Genomic DNA, 23,483 nt, shown 5'->3' with positions numbered 1-23,483 from the left:
TATCGCCAAATATTGTTGATAGCGCTTTGGAAAGATTGTTGAAACTTTGTGCAATCGATCTATTAGTTACATACATACATATGGTCACGTCTATATCCCTTGTGGGGTAGACAGAGCCTACAGTCTTGAAGAGACTGAATGGCCACGTTCAGCTATTTGGTTTAATGATAGAATTGAGAATCATATAGTGACAGGTTGCTAACCCATCGCCTAAAACAGAATCCCAAGTTTGTAAGCCCATCCCTTAGTCGCCTTTTACGACATACATGGGAAAGAGATGGAGTGGTCCTATTCTTTTTTGTATTGGTGTCGGGAACTACACGGCACTATTAGTTTATTATGGAAAAGGGTAAAAATGGAACACTCTTACTACGACTTCGTTGTCCGTCTGACCATCTGTTTGTCACTAGGCTGTATCTCATGAACGTGGTAGCTAAATAGTGGAAATTTACACAGATGGTGTTTGTATATTTATACTTTTTCCGCTATTATAAAAAATACAAAAAAATAATTATTTTAATATTAAAGAGGGTTCTCGTTCAAAAAACGTGATAATTTTTTGCTTCTTTTCGCTAGAAATTGATTGGAAAAAGGTAAGTGCATGCTTGAAATATTCACAGAATATGTATTTATTAAGTAACTTTTAAAATAAAAGTCGTATTAAATTTTGAAGAGTTTTTAATTATGAAAGAGGAAAAAGGTTTTTTTCAATTTTGAGATTATCGGGTATGTCACCCCAGAACCGTATTATTTTTAATTTACATCAATGATATGCCTAAACATGTTAGACAGCATATGGTATTATTCGCTGATGATAGTACAGCTATAATAAAGTGTAATGACCCAAATGAATATGAAACTGACATAAATAATGTATTACGTGACATAATAGAATGGCTTGAAGTCAATAATTTGAAAATTAATATGAAAAAATCTAAATTAATGCAATTTGCTCAAAAAAAAGTGTACAAAATGTATCGATCAATTTTAATGGGGAACAGATTGAAGAAGTTATGACAACCAAATTTTTAGGGCTTACAATTGACAATAAAATAACTTGGAATGGTCATACTATTGATGTTTGCAAAAAATTAAATAAATGTGCATATGCGCTTTTCCAATTAGCAAAAAAAATTAAATTAGAGGCGTGTGTTGTGGCATATCATGGTCTGGTTATGCCAATATTGCGATATGGAGTAATATTTTGGGGTAACTCAAGGGATAAGGAAACCATTTTTAGGGCACAAAAAAGATGTTTGAGATCTATGTGTTCCTTAAAAACTCAAGACAGCTGTGTGCCACATTTCAAGTCTCTCAAACTATTGACATTTCCATGTATCTATATTTTTGAATTGTGTGTATTTGTAAAATTAAATCCACACTTGTTCAAGAAAATACGTTAGACCACAATATGTACACAAGTTGGTAGTGGGCGGCCACAATACGGCGTTGTTAAGGAAAAGTATATTTGGTATGGCCCCTGTTATATATAATAAATTGCCAGAGAGTTTCAAGGATCTCAATTTTTTTAACTTTAAGAAGACATTAAAATTATTTTTATTAGATAAATGTTATTACACGATAAATGATTTTTTAAATGACAATTAACAAAATATACCTAATGTGCCAATTTATAATTTCCTTCTATTTGTTTTAATGCATGATCAAACATAAATGTTAACGATATTTTAACTATTGTACATCCTCTCCAGGATAAAACATAGTGATACTATAAACACATGTAAAAGATCTGTACTACTTACCTATGTTTTACAATAAAGTTTTTGAATTTGAATTTGAAAAATTTGAATCTGTAAGTTAAATTAGTTACACTCATAAAAATTCACATCTAAAACAAAACTAATTTTTTCTGTAAACAAGCTATTCTATAAACTTCACACTATAATTATAAATTCGTTTCAAGTCTTAATTACTTTGTATTCAAATACATATTAAATAACATAAAAAGCTTTTCAAGTCAAAAGTCTATGCAATGTTACAACAAAATTGCTTGTTTTCGTCACGGTACGATGATTAGACGTTCCCCCAGAATTATATATATAAATGGGGGCGTTGTCTGTCAGTCACACATGTTGTTCTACTGTTTTATGATTATTACAACTGAATGTATTTAAAACAAATTGTTATTAACCCTTTGTCTCTTAAAAACTTTCTTTCCTAACACCTTAAATTGCTATTACTATTGTTGCGAAACTATGAGTATCGATATTTGACTTCGTAAGTTATGTATACTCTCAATAGGTCTATCGGTACTATCGATAAATCGGTTTGGTATAACAACATCAACCACTACAATACTAGTAGGTAATATCTATATTGCATTCTATAACTAGCTTCGATACTTTTGATAGCTTGTCAAAGGCATACCCCAGGCTCCTCTTCAGAGTGGTGAGGATGCAACCGGGACTAAAGCCAGGAGGAAGAAGACTTGATAGATTCCTTCGTGTGAATTTTATTTTTACAGTAACGGCACTATTAATACGATCGATACTATCGACGAGATCGATAGTCTATCGATAGTGAACTATCGCGCTACCTATCACTATCAAAAGTCGTTGCGAAATCGATATTTTGAATCAATATTTCGAACATTTTCTGTTATACACTTTCGTACTTTCCACAAATTTACGCATTTATAAATTGAATAACAAACATGTTCATGTTATCATTTTCCAAGGTATGCAAATATAATTGTAGGGGAAAGTGAAATTATATAGTATGTCTTTGTACAGACATAACATACAACAGTTACAATCTATACTTAAAAATCTAAGATAGTGAATTATATGTTTAGAATAATTCACATACATACATACATACATATGATCACGTCTATATTCCTTGCGGGGTAGACAGAGCCAACAGTATTGAAAAAACTGAATGGCCACGTTCAGCTATTTGGTTTAATAATAGAATTGAGATTCAAATAGTGGCAGGTTGCTAACCCATCGCCTAAAAAAGAATCCCAAGTTTGTTAGCCTATCCCTTAGTCGCCTTTTACGACATCCATGGGAAAGAGATGAAATTGTCCTATTATTTTTTGTATTGGTGCCGGGAACCACACGGCAATGCAATGCAATAATTCACAACAGTCGACTACACCAAACAAAACCCATGGTAGGCTATCCGTACTATTACGATTGACCTAGGTCAGTATACGGACGGAGAATTGGCCTTTCGATAGGTAATTGCACCCCCGGGCACGGAACCCACTGCCGTTCTATCATTATGCCAATATCAATGTTGGTAAGTAAACATGTGTATTTCAAACTTCATAGTATCTATAAATACGAGTAGTACGGACTCGTATAAGCGAGCGTTTTCTTAAGCGATCTTTTCGTTTTCATAACATACTAAATACCCGGTTTCTGAAGACGTCAGTTAAGCACTCAATAGTTCTTCTCTCGATTTATGATAGATGTTTAATGTTAACCTACAGTTTTCACGCGGCTCCGCTCATGTAAAACAAATAAGCCCGTTTATTTCAGAGCCTCGAAAATATAAGGATCAATAGTGAATCAAAGACGAACTTACATGATAATGTCTTTAAACCGAGCGGTTTTGGCTATTCTTAGATATGTTACTCAGTCAGTTTTCTCTATTATATGTATACCTAAAATGAAAATGTTTAATATATGTACGTTTATAATATTGATAAGTTATACAAAAACCTAATTTGCATGAATAAAAGAATTTTATCTAGGGCAGTCGGTCGAAAATCAACGCTTTTGTTGTATTATAATGGTACAACATGTTGAGGTCAGAGGTTGTAGCTTCAATTCTTGTTTATCTATGGTCTAGCTAGTCGCAATGGCATTTACTATTTTTCTCTGACCTAAATATTGTTTAATTTATTAATCCTTTTCGCACGCATAAAATGTGTAAATGTACGTATTAAAAACATTTTTTGAAAGAAACATTACTGATTTTTTTAAAGTGGTAGCAGATTTACAAGTTGTGTTGACGTAATTAAGTAATATCTGTCTACTTTTTTGAAAATAATCCTTTTAATAACTATTACCAAAACTCCACAGTTATTTTAAACCTCCCTCTGTTTAAATTCTACTAAATACATACGCAGAATCTACAAAAATGGAGCTTATTTTAGTGAACCGATAAAAGACTAAAATCAATACAGTGGCAACCCTAACATCGGCAAGGGCGGCGTCCTTTGATGTCCGGAGTGAATTTGGCACCAAATTGCAAAGCGCAGGGTTGGTGCATGTATTTAAATTTGTTATTTGAACAACGGTTGATTGGACACGTCAATCACGGTATCAGTTGGTGTAGGTTCCGTGCTGGTCTGGAGAGGAGAAAAAGCATAATATGTACCTATATACCAGCTGTTGCTCTTCCCATTATTTTAAAAATAAATCGATATTTTAGACTTATGAAGTGGTCCTATTCTAACATGATGGAAACCACAAGAAGAAGATATTAATAAAATAATTTATGTTTTTATCTATTTCGGTATACGCAGACTTTCATGGTGTTCTCACAAATTTAGCGTCAATTTTGCTGTTTCAAACATCAAAGGCTGTCAAACTAATACCGAGATGGGGTGCTACCATCGATTTTAGGGTTATTTTAATGAACCCTTTACAGGTTAATAATAGACTTACCGGTAATAAACGAAGGCTATACCTATTTCATTTTCTTGTTTTTTTTTTTTTAAGCGCCTTAGGCAGAAATATTGGCCTCTTGCTGTTTATGAAACTAACTATATATATGTATATTAAATATATAGGAAATAATTAATACACTAGATACCTATTAATTAAATCATTTAATTCGGTTGGTTTTAAGATCCTTGTTATATCTATTTCTATTTTTAACTCAAATTATGTGTTTTCGGATTTAGTGTCGCTTAATCATTGGACCGATATTGATAAAATGTTGTAAAAATATATATATTATCCGAGGTGAACATATGCTACAATTTTTTCTGGAAACTGATATGGTACCTAGAAAAATGGCCATTTCAGTATAACGCCGCGGACTAAAACTAAGTAAAATAATGATGACCAACCAAGCTATTTTTGACATTGTAAAAAAAGTAGTTAAACCTTAAAAAGGCCTGAACTTGTACGTTTGTTTATAAATATCACATGTTAGACGGCTCTAGCTATTAAAAAGGGCCTTTGTTGCTTTATTTTCAGTTCAATCGTATAGTACATTCGACAGCAAATGTGTTTAGAAATTAAAATAAACCTTTTGTTCTTTTACGGCGCCAGAAATTACCGGTCGCATGTAGTATAAACCGGTAAGTTCTTAAGATTGATTTAAAGACAACGAATGTTTGTTTTGGCCTTTGTAAGAATTTATCTAATTGAACTTGCATCCGGAAGCGGCTTCGCTTGCGTGTAAATAATAGCCTGTGTTATTCTAATGTACACGCCATACTAAATTCATTCATTCAAATGCATTGTTTTTGCGTAAAAGTATATTCATTTTAATAGTCACGACTGTTTCACCCGTAGCACGTGGGCAAAACCGCGATAAAAGGCTAGTTTATAAATAAAATTTGTAAGCTTGTCAATGCTCAATATCGCAAAATTTGTGATGAAGAAAGCTACAAAACGAAATTCCCAACAACATATTCTACTATCGAAATGTACATTAAATAACAAAATTCTCAACCTCTTTCCCGTTGAGTACATTACGTAATTGGCATTCTGAATAAAATAAACACTTCTGTTATCGACAGTACGGCGACATCGCTCTTGCTGTCTCGTTTAAATTGGCCGCGACGCTGTTTCTGGGACACATGATCTACAAATTTAAAATTCACTCGAGATAAAACATACACTTTATAATGAACCTTATTACATCGTCATACGTGTGAAGTGGAGTTTTGTGAATGTATCAATAACTTGGTTCTGAAGGACAAAAAGATTGACATATGGTTATATTTTTTCTTTTTTGTACCAGTCAATCTGGATACAGCAGTCTATATTTTGCTCTGTGTAATGAGGGGGTAAAAAGAGACAGATTGTTCCGTTTCTGTGATTTTAGTTTTGTAGTAATTATTTAAACTTTACAATGTATTGCAGTAATTATTTTTAATTTGTATAGTAGTTGAACTATTTTAGTTAGAAACTTGAGAGTGAGGGAGCTATCAAATGATTGAATATTTTTTAATACAATGTAAAATTTTTTGAAATAAGTAATTACATGGGGTATGTTCATTTGTTGTACTAGCTTTTTCTTACTTATTTAAACCAAAACCGTATTGTTAACCGACTGTGAAAGAGGGAGCGTTATTTACTAACGGAATCTTGTTTGAACATTTTAGTTGTAAAATTATGTGCTACAACAAGAATGTATGTACTTACTTTAATTGAAATTTGAATGAAGGAACTTTTATCTGCACTAAAAGAGGTTCTCGAAATTCGTGCGGGTAAGAAACTTAGCGGGATTTTTGCCATATGCGAGCCCGAAATCGGCCTCTGTGGCGCAGCGGTAGTACGCTTGTCTGTAACACCGTAGGTCCCGGGTTCGAATCCCGGCCAGGGCATGATGAGAAAAGTACTTTTTTCGATTGGCCTGGGTCTTGGATGTTTATGTATATAAGTATTTATTATAAAATATAGTATCGTTGAGGTTAGTATCGCGTAACACAAGTCTAAAACTTACTTCGAGGCTAACTCAATCTGTGTAATTTGTCCTGTATTTGTCCTGTTCTTTTTTATGTGTTTTTGTCTTATTAAGATTTCCATGGTACTCATCTTATGATATTATAATCTTGTTCCTAATTTCGACATCAAATTGAATTATGCTCGCCCTCAGATTGTAATTAAGTGATATTACGGGCTTACCGTGAAAACTCTGCGGGCGTCACTAATGGAAATGATTTCTTTATAAGTATAACACAAGTTGGTAAATCCGTTTAAGTCTGTTAGCGAGGAAAGGACATAGTGTGTGTCAGCTGCTTTCCTTCCTGTACAAATACATACACACATACATACATATAATCACGTCTATATCTCTTGCGGGATAGACAGCGCCAAAAGTCTTGAAAAGACAGGTAGGCCTCATTCAGCTATTTGGCTTTAAGATAGAATTGCTTTAAAACAAAAATACAATTTATAATAACTAGTTTGTATCCATCCATCCATCCATATAATCACGTCCGTATCCCTTGCGGGGTAGACAGGGCCAGCAGTCTTTAAAGACTAACACAGGCCACGTTCAGCTGAGTTACAAATAGTGACAGGTTGCTAGCCCATCGCCTATAAGAAGAAACCCAAGTTTATGAGTCTAACCCTTAATCGTCTTTTATGACATACGACTAATAATCATAGACGACTAGTTTCTATTACTATTTTTTTCCACTATACCAAGTAGCACCCTATATGTTACACTGTCAAAATTTTGACACATTCCGAGGGGGGGTACTGATGAAGAAATATTGCTGACAACGAGACGAATTGATGTTCCTAATTGATATAGATGTCTCTGAACAGAGGGAACCAAAAACTGTTGGGGTCTTCACATTTTGACAAGATATTTTTCTTTAATTTTAAGAAAAACTAATACTATTTTACGGAAAAGCAATAAATAATAACGCGCGTTAATTCTTTAGGACTACGTTTAAGCATGGTGTGACTTCTTAAGCAGGATAAGTTATAGTCTACAGTGAGAAAATGTGATAATATAGAAGACTGCTTTCATCCTGGTCTAAGATATTTCTTAGACCAGGATGAATGACATGCTATTGCATGTACCAGGTGCTTCCCTATCCATGCAGATGGTATAAGTGTATCAAAAGAAATGCTTATTAAATTGGGTTTTTTGTGGCGATGGGTCGCTACCTACATCTAAGTTGTATCACTTAGCCATCCAAAGATAGTCATATATACATACATATCATTATGTCTATATCCCTTGCGGGGTAAACATCGCCAACAGTCTTGAAAAGACTGATAGACTACGTTCAGCTGTTTTGCTAAATGATAGAATTGAGAGTTGCTAGCCCATCGCCCTAAAGAAGAATCCCAAGATTATAAGCCCATCCCTTAGTCGGCTTTTACGACATCCATGAAAAACGAGATGGAGTGGTCCTATTCTTGTTTTTTTTCATTGGTGTCGGGATCCACACGGCACCTAAAAATTAACTAGACCTAAAAAACTAACAGCCAACCGTCCGTAGATAATAAACCTAAAACCCATATCCTGGTTTTTAAGATTTTTGTCAGGGTCGATTGATATCTACCACCCACTTTCAAGGAAACGGTAAGTATACTTGATGATAAAAACAAAAGCGAGATAACAAAATTGATTCTCTTTGTTGGTATTAGTTCAAGTCAGGTTCGAGAACTTGTCAAAGTTTATAAATGTTACCAACTTCCCACGTGTTTGGACTTTCGTAGATACTGTCGAGTAGACAAAACACTACACTATACATACGAAAGACTACACCTCTTTCCCGGAGGGGAAGGCAGAATCTTTATTTTTTAGTTGCCACGATCCCTGCATACTTATTTCGTTTCATTCCTCAAAGAACAGAAGAGAATCGACTTGATAAAATCCACATTTTGGGAAAAGCGTGAAAGAATTTTCATGTGTCAGTTGTCAGTATTAACTAAAAACAACAGTTTGTATCCAATAACAAAGAACTACAGATGATTTCACACAAAATAAATAATGCTTTGTAGGTACCGTCTAAAATACAACTATACCGGCTATTTGCACAAAACACAAATAATATGAATTTCCCGCCGCTTTGTGCGCCATTTTGAATTCCAAAATGGCGGCCAGTGTCAATTTCGTACATAAATTAAAACGAATTCGGAAATGGAAACATTTTGCGTTGTCAAAGGACAAGACAGACTGACAGGTGCGAAATTAAATTTATTATATTAATTTAATATAAAGACAAAGATTGGCTTCAAGTCAATTGTTCCGTGTTTATTAATGTTTGAGTAGGCTTCGAAGCGAATGAATGAAAAGTCACGCAGAATTTTGGTGTAATCAAAAGGAGACTTTTCTTAAAAGATCTTGGTATTATCTGGTTGATAAAAGAATATATTTTTGATTATCTGCGGCTTTTAATAGATTACAAAATAAATTTTAACAACGACTAAAAATTTATGAAATTAAGTAGATATTATGAAATAGTAAATAAATTATTATAACGTAAAAATGATAACCCAACTTCTTTCTTTAATTATACCACCATAAAGTTGTATTTAAATTTTACGTCTCTATGCACCTTTATCTTCTATCCCTGTCTTAGTTTCTCTGCAGACCAATCACACTCCATAAAATCAATATTTTTTTTTTTTTTTTTCATTTTCATTGATTAGGTACATTTTATCGTATAGCTTATTAATTTGGACTATCCAATGTAATAGTAGTCTGCGAGATTTTTGCAATGTTCATTCGTCCATGATTTAGATTTAAGATTTATTTTTAAATTGACGTCCGTTGAAAATGCTGCAGTATAGTTTGTTCCGCCGCTTCTTCTACACGTGTACTTTGGAAGCGGTAGAAGATATAATTAAATTTTAGTTATGTGTCGTATAAATTATTCTATTCTTTTCTTTTTTTTGGATTTTTTAGCCAAACAGCATGAGCTTATTTTACTTACAAATAACTCACTATTTAGTTTTTCCAGTGCATGCGCTAATTTATACCTGAAAACAAATAAAACATTCGTTACATTATAAGTATTTTAAAAAGAAAAATCTGTTACTGCGTTTTCAAATAATAATATGATAACTTGATATATGACTACTATTCTTGGTGTTATTTAAGGAGAAGAGATAGTAGACGTGAAGGGGGGATTGATGCGAGTTTTCTGCATCAAACGAGTCAGGCAAGTGAACGCGAATTTTTATAGAAATGCATTATTATCATTTCGTTACTATTGGACATCAAACATCACGTACAAATTCCGTTTAATGGTGTAAAACTCACAATAACCCCTCCGACTTATATAACCTTCGATTAAAACAATTAACGATAACTAGTTATACGACGTCTTATAGTTGACAAACGACGCTAGATTAAAAAATAATAAAATGTTTGTTTGTTTGTTTGTAAACGCTTTATTGCACATAAAAATAAATATAACAAATTACAAAACAGTTTTGTTGTGTGGTTCCCGGCACCAACACAAAAAAGAATAGGACCACTCCATCTCTTTCCCATGGATGTCGTAAAAGGCGACTAAGGATTAGGCTTACAAACTTGGGATTCTTTTTTAAGCGATAGGTTAGCAACCTGTCTCTATTTAAATCTCAAAATTTAAATAGAGACGATTGTATGTATGTATATTAAAAAAACCACTGATTGTTTGCGATAATATAAGTAAAAATATACAGCACTAACTTACATTTATACTCAATACAGACATGTCAAGTAACTTCCCTGGTATGATGGATCCGCGGAGTAACTTCGTAAGCTACGTGGCTTTGGTAAATTAGAGATCGGAATACACCCGTGTTTCCATACTAACTAATACGCGAGTTTGTTTGTTTGTTGCGTTTTCACGGATTAACTTAGTTGTCTTTAATTTTGAAAGGAGTTATAAAAGTAAAAGATTTTCAATAACAAACACATGATTGCTTGCATGAAGAGAGTTATGAATGTAGATAAAGGGAAATAAGTATTCAGGGATCGTTGCAAGTAGACAGAATTAGTCGCTGCCTACCCTGGAAAGAAGCGTGATGTAGGTATGTATGTACATATATACACTCACTATAAGAACATCGGTTAGTATTCAAACTAAGGTACATAACTTTGAAAATAGACATTACAGGAAGATCATTTTACATTATAGAAACACATCAATACCGAACTGGTAAACATACTCGTACAATACTAGATATTCTGAATACTGTAATGCGAGCTAACTTCCTGCGATCCATCATTGCAACGGTTCCTGAGCGAAATTGTGAGGGGCGGGGGTGGGGTAGGGCTGTCAATTCAAATTAAAATTTTTTATTCATTATTATAGGATACTTCGTATCGCTTAATAATTGTCAAAACGTATGGTTTAACAACAGCTGTCTGTACTAATTACTGCAATGGATATTAAAAGTGTACATACATACATAATATATCATTTAAACATGCCTATATGCCGTGCGGAGAAGTCAGAGCCAACAGTCTCGCAAAGACTGAAAGGTTATTCAGTTGTTTTGCTTAGTGATGGAATTGAGATTCAAATAGTGACAGATTGCTAGACAATCGCCTGAAAGAAAAACCTACGAGTATTAGCCTATGTTAAAAGTATGGTAATTTAAATTTATGTAGGTATTTGTTAAGCATTATAATTGAAATTTAATTGTGATCAACAATCATATCATGAATCAATTGTAAATTTTTATATTTTAAAAGTAGAAAGCAAGTTTGATATGAGTTACTGCATTTTTAAGTTAAGTTTAATATTTACATTCAAATGTTGTCATAGATAGCTTCATTTAATAATTTCTAAATTAAATTAATTTTCATGTATAATAATTAATGTAACTACAAAATATCAAATTATGTTTAAAAAAATTTAATTTTTATCTCAATTTTACAAAAAAATTAAGTTCTAAAACATGTTTTCACGGGGTGCCAGCCCTACGAATACCTACAAACTACAACGCGGTAGGGTTTGTTTTCGCAAAATGCTGTGTAGTTTTTAATGTGCTGGCCGGTCATAATCTGCTTAATATTGAATTAATTATTTTACCGCGACCAGACTAAGGGATTTTCGGTAAATAGTGAATATTCATTAAGTCCACCGAAATGGTGGATACAAAATATTTTGAAATATGAAAATATTTTGGATTTGTGAATTATATGGTAACTTTGACACATGAACCGACAAAAATTAGTTTAAGTTTACACAAATAGGTTTTAGTATTTATAGCTTTTCTAGTGATTCGTGTATACAAAAATATATACCATACATAATAAATGTACCTAGTCCATACTTTCGACTTAACATATTCGTATTGTATATAAATTTTTAAAAATTTTACAACTTTACAACAGCGAGCATAATCACTGCGTAGACAACGGCAATCGTTCCTAAAGTTTCAAGTGTAAAAGGTATATATTATTTATTTATTATTCATTATAATTAACGTCTAGCCCAATGCGATATCATAACTAAATAAACTTAAATTTGGTTAATGACTATAATACAACAGACATACATAAAATCACGTCTACTCTCGTCTCAGTATCCCAAGTTTATTAGCTTTTCTAGTTGTCGCCTATCATCCATGAGAAAGATACGGAGTAGTCCTATTTTGTAGTGCCGGAACCACACGGCACATGGTAATAGATTATCATTAGTGATATACGTGTGAATTCTCCAAATGCAATTTTTTTTATACTCTCTCATCTGTTATATACTCTGGCTTTATTTGTCCCTGAATCTTTGTCAGGACCCTGTCAATGATTTATGCGGCCATATCCTGGTACATTTAATTAACAACAGGAAGATCGGCCCGAGTTCGACTGTACTGCTGATGGATTGCGGACTGTACCGGTTTGATATTGCTATTATTATTGTTTACAGGTTAGGCGGTTCAGATAGAAGATTTAATGATCTTAGTAGAAGATACATTTTACGCTTATAACCTGAGTAGAGACTACATCTTTTTAAATAATGCCTGCGTACTTCTTTCGATTCATACATACATATTACAACCTCTATTTTAAATAAGTGGTAGACAGAACCAATAGTCTTGAGGGGACTTAAAGGCTACGTTCAGCTATATGGCTCAATGATGAAATTGAGATTTAAAAGGTTGCTATCCCATCGCTTACCAAAAAGAATTATAAGTTTACTAGCCTCTTCCTTAGACCTTTTTATCCTTCTAGCACATTCATACTGTACATTTGTAAAGACCTTTTGTCAGGGTGTCAGCAATTTTATCAAGGCACGTTTGTCTAGACTGTAGCGGGAGCGATGATTCGGCTCGACCGCCACCAAAGGGAAGATCTTCCGCAGGCTTGGTTATACCTGGGGAACCGCGGCTCCGACGATGTTGAGTCGGAGGCTGCATTTATACACCAATCCACGAAATCTTTGTAATCGCGATTTAGAATCTTCAAGACCTTCTCCTTCCAACATACTCTTATTCACATTCTTCATATATTTATTAAGTCAACCAAGTCAAGATCCTATACATTCATTATTTCTTTAGGTACTTCTTTAGTTTAACGTCTTATAAAAAGTTGAAGTTTTGCTGTTTTTAAAAGCAGTAGGTAATCAATACGGAACAATGAAGCACTTATTTCTGTATATTTTATTATTGTGTCTGAAATATTTATACAAAATGCAAAAGTTTTACGTCACTACTCGAAAACTTACGTAAACTTTATCGGGGAAAAACCTACTAACTGTTCAATTAAATTAAATATGTATGAAAAATAATGATACGTTTAGACTTTTTTTAGTTGATGGAATAATAAAGCGGTTGTGAAAGCTACTGAATTAATAATAATATATTTAATTTGTAAAACATTACTTGAATCGAAAATTTTGAAAAATTCTTTTTTAATAATATAAAATTACTTTCATGATGAAAATATAACTTTTTTGTTTGCTGTGTATCTTTGAATTAGTAGCCTATACTCGTATAAATCTTATATTTTGGGACTAACTTGAGCAATTTGTTAAGGCTTTTTTTTGATAAATGAGTACTGTAGTATCTGAGTGAAACAATAGACAAAACCTACTAAGAATGCTAAAAACCAATGTAATCGTACGATAAACACCGAGGTTTATCGTAGCCACAGAATAAAGCGTGAGAGACATAAAAGTTAAAAGAAAAAATAACACGTTCGTCATTGTATAGGCGTCAATTTCTTACCACAATGGGGCGTTACTTGCAGTTTGAGAATGACAATAGATATTAGCTCCAGGTATTAAGGGGAAGTTCTTTAAGCACTCAATTTTGCTAACTTTTTACATACCTATTTAGTTATTGATATTTTCGATTGTACTTGTACCTATAGCTTGTAACAGCGATATTTATGCAAAATCAAAAGTTTTAATAACACAATAATTGACTTTCATTTTAATTAAAACAGGAAATATATGGTTTTCATTTATTGGTTTTAGTGTTAAGATTCCTAAGAAAATTTGTCTTGAATAGCTACTTGTTTTTAAATTTTAGCCCATTCATTTACTTTATCATTAGACATTGAAATAATAATGAAACCTTTCTTGTGTGTTTTGACATTTGTTTTATTTATATACATACATACATACATATGGTCACGTCTATATCCCTTGCGGGGTAGACAGAGCCAATAGTCTTGAAAGGACTGAATGGCCATGTTCAGTTATTTCTTGGTATAAATTAATATTATAAAATTGGTATAAAAGTCTTATGACAATATTAAATATACACACTGCACATTTAGGTAATATACTACTCTGTCAAGAAAGTAGCAGGAAAAGATCAATAATACACAAACTGTTTGTTATTCATCCAAATTTATTTTATCACCTTCAAAATATGCTCCTTTAGAAACGATACACTTACGCCAACGAATAATCCAATCATCAAAACATTTTTTAAACGCTGTTTCCGGAATTGAGGTCAGTTCTCGCCGCGAATTCTCTTTTATGTCTTCTACCGATTGAAAACGGGTGCCACGAAGTGGTAATTTCAGTTTAGGAAAAAGAAAAAAGTCGGCTGGAGCCATATCTGGTGAATATGGTGGTTGCTCGATGGTATTTGTTGAGTGTTTGGTTAAAAATTCGTTCACAATGATGGCCTTGTGCGAAGGTGCATTATCATGGTGCAAAATCCAAGAATTTTCTTTCCACAAATCTGGCCTTTTTCGTCGGATTTGCTCTCTTAAACGCCGCATAACACTCAAATAATATTCCTTATTTACCGTTTGACCTTCCGGCAAGAATTCCGAGTGCACAACACCGCGATAGTCAAAGAAAACAGTCAACATGACTTTGACTTTTGAACGACTTTGGCGTGGTTTTTTCGGTTTCGGTTCAGTTGGAAGGCGCCACTCCAAAGCTTGTTGACTAGTTTGCATGTCAAACTCGTAAACCCACGTCTCGTCACCAGTAACAATGCGTTTCATGAATGTTGGGTCGGAATTGACTCGTTCTAGCATGTCCTCAGCGACTCTCATGCGATTGAGTTTTTGAAAAAAATTCAGGTCTTTTAGGACTAGCCGAGCGGCAACACGTTTCATACCCAAATTATTAGTTAAAATGGTACGGATCGACTCGTGAGATACAGAAAGTTCGGTGGCTATCTCTCTCAAAGTTGAATGAGGATTTTCAGTCACTATTTCCTTCACTTTTGCGATGTTAACTTCAGTTGCAGACGTTGATGGCCTACCAGAGCGAGGCAAATCTTCCATCACATCTCGACCGCTTTTGAACGCTTTGTACCACTCATAAGCACGAGTTTTTGATAAAATCGATTCACCGTAAGCCTTCTGTAACATTTTCAGTGACTCCGAACACGATATTCCATTGGCAATGCAAAATTTAAGACAAACTCTTTGTTCGATGTTTTTATCCATTATGAAATTAGCAATACACACTAGATATGATATAACTAAAAATAGCACTGTATTTAATGTAAACAACAGATGCAATTCAAACTCCGCGCCAAAATGGAAAACAGTTGCGCCAATCTAACAACAACAAAAAAAACAAAAATTTGTATTTGGAACCATAAATAAATAATCCATTCCCGATACTTTCTTGACAGAGTAGTATATTGAATTTGTATCTTCCAATTGAAAATTATTAGAAACAAAAATTTGTTCAAATGATTTTTAAATTAACAATTGATCAAGCCACATCCCCTTAACAGATTCCCATGTGATGCGATAGAACTCTAATATCGAATGATCATTAATGTCTCAAATGATTTTCATGTAATTAGACATCATTATATTCATATCAAGTTATTAGTGTAAATGTATCATTTGATGTTCCTTTGTAAGCAGAATTAACGCTTTTCAAGTGTAAATTATTTTATAATTGGCTTTGAATCCAAGTAATGGAACGCAATTAAGATGTGTTGGCTTGGTGTAACATTTGTATTTCATTTTCACATTGAAAACGTGATTCCTATGTGTAAAGAGTGGAAATTGAATTAATTGGCATCAGCTTTCATAGTCCGTTGTGATGTTTCAAAGAAGATTTAGACTAAGCATGTTATTTTGAGGTTTTTGGAAACCTCAATGACAAATACAATTGTTTATGTTTAAGAATGTTTACGAAGTTAAATACTCGTATTACATACACTAAACATTTTTAGGTCAATAATCTGATCTCCGAATTTGCATGAGATAGATGGTGATATTATATTTCACATTTCATACTAATATTATTGTGGAAACATGCTGTGAAACCTTAAGAAACAATAATTCACCAAGAACATAAACCTTCACTCATTTATATCAACCTAGAATTTCTATCAAAATCGGCTGATGTATACATAAAATATGCTGTACTTAATGATGTCCATCAGCTATCAACGCTAACAGGTGTGAGTGATCATCTATGTATCGAAATGATATGATGCAGGAACAACGAGCAGGGCTGTCGCAACTTATATCAAATTATAGGAGACCCAAAGACCCAAAGGTAACAGTTAGCTGGATGATCTTTCTTGATTACACATCCAGTTTCCTAATGATGTTTTCCCTCACCGTAAGATCATCCATTAGTTTTCAAACTAATGTAGGTACATAACTTTCGGAAATAGTCATTGGTACACGGCCAAGGTGGAAATCGAACCTGTGCATTCGAAGTCGCATCACGCATTTTAGCAAAATATAAAAATAAATATAAAATTTAATATAAAGAGTGGCAACCCTGCCGCCGGTCCCAGGTGGCATACCGAAGCACTTAGCATCCTCATTCGGTGCATGTACTTATCGTCACCTACCATAGCTCTAATAAAGGGTAAAACCTGAAATGTATGAATATTTTGATAATATGGCATCACCGAAATATTCCTACATTGTAAACGAAATTTCGTGTGAAAACCTGCACATTGAGGCAACTAACGTTATTATGATACAAGCTGTAACAGATTCTCCAGTAATTCTTGTTAAGGCTTACTTTTAAATCTTTTTCAGGTGAACCCCAGGGATCACTTAAAAACTAAAATGAAAAAGCTAAAAGTACAAACATCTGAATAAATATGTTTTCTTAATCTATTACTGATTATCTTGTTGGCAGTCAATCAACAGTATTTAAAACATTCATTCATCCCTTACTAATACATAATATTATAAACGTGAAAGTCTATCTGTCTGTCTGTTCCGCTTTCACAGCTAAACAGCTGAACCGATCTGAATCAAATTGGGTGTGCATACATATAGTCACGTCTATATCCCTAGCAGGGTAGACAAAGCCAACAGTCAATTTGGTATGCATATAGTTAAAACCTACTAGATTACTTCTTCTAAAACACTAAAATGGGGGGGTGAAAGTTTGAATAAAAATGAATAATACTCCGCCGGGGTGGGCTATTTTCCTATAAGCGAATTTTTATAATAAAACCTATTGTATGAAGCTCTGAAAAGAATTAAGTATTTAGAGGAAACTCGTCAGACTCCTAATCCCCATTGGAATCAGGTAAACTCTGACGATATTTTATTATAGCCACAAGAATTCTTTCACTTCACTTTTTCTCTAGTTTTCCTTACTAGGTATACTGTATGTTTGAAAATGGTAACTGTCATTTTTCCCAGACAAAAAGTACGCTATGTTCATATCATACTTCAAATGTATATGATAAGTAACAAGAACTAGCGACCCGCCCCGGCTTCGCGCGCATAACATTTATACATAGAAACCTTCACCTTGAATCAATCTATGGACATATATTTTAAAAATAAACATATTCGGTATGTATATATATTAAATAAAAATAAACGGATTTTGATACAAAATCCGTTGTGTATTTTTGAAGATATAAACATACATTTATATCTTTAAAAATATCATAATAACGTGTGATATTGGATAAATTAATAAATTTATATGGGGATTAAGATATTTGGTAAAGGAACTACGGATTTTTAATTCAATTACATCATTATGCCATGCCATCTAGCTAATTTGACGGCCTCAGTGGCGCAGCGGTAATACGCTTGTCTGTGACACCAGAGGTCCCGGGTTCGAATCCCGGCCAGGGCATGATGAGAAACGAACTTTTTCTGATTGGCCTGGGTCTTGGATGTTTATCAATATAAGTATTTATTATAAAATATAGTATCGTTGAGTTAGTATCTCGTAACACAAGTCTCGAACTTACTTCGAGGCTAACTCAATCCGTGTAATTTGTCCCGTAAAAAAAAAAAAAAAAAATTCACTCCGAGTTTTCCGAGTGACACGCCCTGCTTAACTCATCAGGGATAAAGAAGTGATACGTGTGTCATTTGAAATTTGATATGTGGAATCCTAATTCGGTCTAAAGGCGCACTTAGAGAGGATTCCCGAAATTCGAATGTATTAATTGGATTTCCCATTGTAAAATGCAAAGCCGCGGTCGTGCCCTAGTGACAATTATGAAATTTCGACACTGAAGTGTACCGAGCGTTTACCCGCTCACAGGTAGCATGTTACACATTCTCCTTCCCATTTTGGAAACAAGCACACATTCCAGGAAACTGTGTGAAAATTCCACGATCCATGCGAACAGTATCCAGTTGGATCTAGTTACTGTCAGGTTAATTTATAATCTGGACGCGCCATCTAAGTGTGTAACAACCAAACTAATTAGTGGAGTGGCACAGCATTAGTTTCACTAACAAATTAGTTGACTAATTAGCGCTAAGCGCGAATTAGCGTCGGCCAAGCGGTTTTTAAATCTCCTTCTTTGGCGTACAGGTGTGGTTTTATTCGTAATTCGGTAGGTTTCTTAAACTCTTCAATAAGTTCAAGTTCATAAATTTCTTATAATTTATATAAGCTTGATTGTGAGTCGGTGCTCTTAGATTGAATGAAAACATAGTGAGGAAACCTGTTTTTCTTTCAGTCAGGCAACTGGATGTGTAACCTAACCATGTTCCGATACGGGTAGGGTTCAGCTCTAAAGGTTGCGAAGGTCACTTCATCCGTCTGAAGACGGGTGCCACTTCAAATTAAAAACTTACTCAATCAGAGAGGATAAGACGTAATCCTGACCATTTCCGCAAAATTCAGTGTTGTTAAAGTATATTATGAATATTTTTTTTACGATTTTTTCGATTAAGTTCATAGACAAAATAACTTTTTGGTTACCTACTTTATCATAGCAAGCTATGCTAGAAATGTTTAGCGTTTACTAGCAGAATGGATAAAACTGATTTCATTAAAATTCGTCATGTCTATCCGTGTATGGCTCAGCCATTTCATTCTGAGACTATGTATACAATAAGTTCGAAGTTTTAAATTTGAAGATAGATATATTTAATGAACCACTACAATTTTGCAGTTTAAGTAGGTACGAGTTTAAACCAACCCATTCTTGACCACCGTGCCAATTTGGGAACACTTATTTTTTGAGGGTAGATAAAAAAAGTGTTGACACCAGTGTATGTTCTGTTGCGTAGTTGTGAAGGCAAAAGAGTGCGCTTATGGTAAAAAATTAAATAAAAGCATAAAACATCAAAAGTGATATTGTTTTCATAAATTAAGAATATCTATTTATAGAAGCATCGAGGTAAGTGCATATTATTTACTTATACGACAGGTCGATGTACGATATCGTGATAGTGGTTTTAGTTATTATAAAATAAGATATTGGACAAACGTTTATATGTAAATTTAGTAACTTTTATCTTATGTATGCAATTATACGGTCAAGTAAATATTGGTGTGCCAATTTTGGTACAGTGGCTACAAGTGTGCAATAATTGAATATTCATTTCAGGACTTCAAGATGAGTCGAAAACAGACTTTTAGCGCCAGTAATAACTACAGAGGACTTGAGGATGCCATTCATGACATAATAGAGGATAGTGATGACGGTTTGGAGTATGACCTAGCCATTATTCCTCCAGATCCAAGTATTGTTACTGATGAAGAAGAGGGTTTCGACGAAGATTTGATGCCGTCGAGCTTACCAAATGACGTTCCTGGTAACATTGAAGTATTTGTTCACAATATTGGTAGTCTTTCAGACTCTGGTGACAGTAGTGATGATGAGCCTTTGGCTGCAAAAAAAGCACGTAAAGACACAGGTAGTACATCACATGCAGAGCAATCCAGAAACACTGTACCATCTCGTCGTCAAGCCTTGAATATTCCAATTTGGCGAAAGTGTGCTCCTAACTATTCTACTCAATACGAAGAAACTGAGGAACGGTTACTCTGTGAGAACCATGTGAAAGAGCAACTAAAAGATTTGACTCCTGTTCAAATTTTTGAAAAGCTTTTTGATGATGAAGTATTTGAGATGATTGTACACTTTAGCAATCTTTATGCGAGCCAAAATAATAGACACAACTTTTGTGTCACAACTGAAGAGCTAAGGATATTTTTTGGAATACTCATTCTTTCAGGTTACCATAAGTTACCTCGAGAACACATGTATTGGTCTTTGGATGAAGATGTTGGCGTAGAAGTCGTGTCAAAAGCGATGTCAAGAAATAGATTTAGAGAAATCAAACGAAACTTGCATTTGGTAGACAATAATGATGCTTCGACTACTTCTGATAAAATGTTCAAGGTCCGAAAATTGTCCGAAGTACTCATGAAAAAATATAACCAGTGGGGTATTTTTCACGAGTTTATTTCAATCGACGAATCAATGATTCGGTACTATGGCCATCATCCAGCCAAGCAATTTATTCGAGGCAAACCTGTTCGGTTTGGTTACAAGAATTGGGTTGCTGCAAGTTCTTCAGGATATTGTTATAGCTTTGATATTTACTGTGGAAAGTCTACCACGCCGACCACTGAGCCACTTGGTACAAGAGTAGTAAAATTGCTACTCAATAAATTGACGACGAATGCTGCAAATCATAAAGTATTTTTTGATAATTTTTTTACCAGCTGTGATCTACTCTATGACTTACGTCAGTCAGGATTTCGGGCCACTGGAACTGTGAGAGAAAATCGTACCAAAAAATGCCCATTATCGTCTGTAAAGGAAATGATGAAAAAATCACGAGCAGTATATGACTACAGGTTTGATAAAAATAATGAAATTCTTTTGGTCCGCTGGAAAGATAACAGTATTTGCACAATGGCTACCAATTACGACTCATATGAGCCTTTAGGACTTGTAAAGAGATGGTGTCCAGAAAAAAAGGAGAAGGCTGAGGTGACGATTCCACATCTCTTTCAAAATTACAATAAAGGCATGGGTGGAGTGGATGAATTAGACCAGTCGATATCACTCTATAGGATTGGGATTCATGGCAAGAAATGGTGGTGGGTTCTATTTACCTACATGATTGACATGACCATAGCAAACGCATGGCGTCTACATGTCCTTGCTAAAGAAGATCCCATGGACCAATTGTTGTTTAGGCGAAACATAGCCAGATACTACCTCAGGCATTCAATTCAGAAACAAAACACTCGTCCTTCGTCATCAAATATTGATGGGTTACAATTAGATGGTAAGAACCACGTCCCTGAAAAACTTGTGAAACGTGTACGGTGTGTTGTTTGTCATAATAGAAGCCGTTGGGGGTGCAAAAAATGCAAGAAAACACTCTGTATAGAAAAATCGTGTTTCGCTGATTTTCACTCTTAGGTGGCCACTGTGCCAATTTGGGTACACCCCTGTAATTTCCTGAAAAAATGTTTTTTTTTCATTTTCGAGCAGATTTATTTGTTTTTGTACTCCTCTTTCATGAATAAATAAAGAAAAATTAAAAATTAACATGTGCGTTTTTATTTGGCCTCTAATGGGTTAAAAATCATTCTAAACATGAACTGCTAATCTAAGGGAATTCGAAAGATAGATTATTTGATACCCGGTATTTTTAAATAAACCGTCTTATAAATGAGACCAGTAACGTAATACCTCCGTGTACAACTCATCCTCAGACAAAACCATTAATTTTGCTGTACATTTTGTGGCACTTTGATAAACTGCAGCTGTATTTTTGTCCAGACAATGTGACGAAGATTTTATGCTTTCGTGGTAGTATCGCTATGCTGAGTCTGTGACCATTATAAATGTCGCATTTTCTTTGTACATAATGTTTAAAAACTTGTGTCGCGATAAGAATTTTTAATCATATTTCACACGTATTGCGACAGTTTTTATATCAATTATTTATGGATTGAAAATATTGCATGAAGAGAGTTATTAATATGGTATTAAGCGAAGTCAGATGTAGTCACTGCCTAAATCTCCAGGCAAGAAGTTAGGTTTTGTAATATAAGAAATAAGTATGTTCAAATATTATGTACCCGTGTTATCAGAAGAACATATTCCAACCCGGATTAAATAAAATATAAAAAAGAACTGTTGGCTCTGTATACCCCGCAATTGATATAGCCGTGACTATATGAATAAATGAATGAGTGAATTATAAGTGCTCAATTCCTTAGTTTTCTCTTACGACATTCATGGGAAAGAGAAGATTATGAATTACCTTTTCTATATACCTAATGACAGGAACCAAAGGTTATGCAAAACCAACTTATTGTTTATCTTAAGTAATAAATCAATTTATAATAACAATATCTACGATTTCCCCTTAAACAGTGACAATTTTATAACACAATTCTCATCCTCCGCATTCAAATATAGGCATTTCATATCCATTTATAAGAATGTCACAAATATAGCTTTACAGAACAATGACTACTTTATAAGAAAAGCATAAACAGACAGATTTACAGCACAATTGTTCCCGTTTGGGTGTTTTGTTTCAAACAGTGTCAGGTGAATAAGCCGTAGTGAGATATATAGCATAGTAATAGAGTAAATATCTATAAATTCCAACCATAGAGCGCGCGTGAACAAAAATCCTTTTAACTTCCGTTCCCTCGGGAATTTTGGGAAATCTCTTAGTGCACCGGTAGGTATACCTAAAGATAAAATTTGAATTTTAAATTTTTTAGACACTGTGATTTGGGCCGAGTCAGTCAGTCAGTCACGTAGTAACAGAAGAGTTTTCTAAATGGAGTCTGCCGATTACATAGGCCAGATCACGATGTGACTGGACACTTCTTGAAACGCCATACTTCGTTTAACCGATAACATCAATACCATTATAAATGTTTATAAATCTTACTATCAACTGTTCTGTAGACTTGATGTAATGAGAAAGTATGTGTTACCTGGAACAAAAATTAATAGAAAATTAATATAACACAAACAAAAGAACATTAGTTCTACATTCATTCATGTTTTTTAATGTAGACAATGTTCATTCGTCCACGAGTGTAGTTTCACGAGATCTTTATTTGTAAATTGACGACCGATGAAAATGCTGCGGTGCAGTTTGTTCCACCGCTTCTTCTACACATGCGCTTTGGAAGCGGTAGTAGTTATAATTAG

General features: G+C 34.0%; 3 protein-coding genes across 3 annotated transcripts in view; 1 reads left to right on the top strand and 2 right to left on the bottom strand.

Moving 5' to 3' along the window:
* Positions 1–23,483, bottom strand: part of LOC106137148 (latrophilin Cirl) — a 293,035-nt gene that overhangs the window by 164,920 nt on the left and 104,632 nt on the right. The gene's annotated exons all lie outside the window — the stretch shown is intronic.
* Positions 14,414–15,664, bottom strand: LOC132903386 (protein GVQW3-like). The gene is made up of 2 exons (XM_060951649.1): positions 14,889–15,664; positions 14,414–14,504 (listed from the first exon to the last, which is right to left on the bottom strand). The coding sequence occupies exons 1-2, from the start codon at positions 15,532–15,534 to the stop codon at positions 14,461–14,463; spliced, it is 690 nt and encodes a 229-aa protein (XP_060807632.1). The 5' UTR covers positions 15,535–15,664; the 3' UTR covers positions 14,414–14,460.
* On the top strand, positions 19,899–21,722 carry LOC106137126 (piggyBac transposable element-derived protein 3-like). The gene has a single exon (XM_013337889.1). It carries the CDS (start codon positions 19,899–19,901, stop codon positions 21,720–21,722), a length of 1,824 nt encoding a protein of 607 aa, XP_013193343.1.

Source organism: Amyelois transitella, chromosome 25, assembly GCF_032362555.1.
Source record: "Amyelois transitella isolate CPQ chromosome 25, ilAmyTran1.1, whole genome shotgun sequence".
Classification (NCBI taxonomy): Eukaryota; Metazoa; Arthropoda; class Insecta; order Lepidoptera; family Pyralidae; genus Amyelois; species Amyelois transitella.
The sequence above is the reverse complement of the archived record's forward strand: the minus strand, read 5'-3'. Positions and strand labels throughout refer to the sequence as shown.

Coding starts and splice junctions, on each gene's coding strand:
- LOC132903386 (XM_060951649.1), bottom strand. CDS start 15,534: ATGGATAAAAACATCGAACAAAGAGTTTGTCTTAAATTTTGCATTGCC. Junction 14,505..14,888: donor CTCGGAATTCTTGCCGGAAG/GTCAAACGGTAA, acceptor GTATCGTTTCTA/AAGGAGCATATTTTGAAGGT.
- LOC106137126 (XM_013337889.1), top strand. CDS start 19,899: ATGAGTCGAAAACAGACTTTTAGCGCCAGTAATAACTACAGAGGACTT.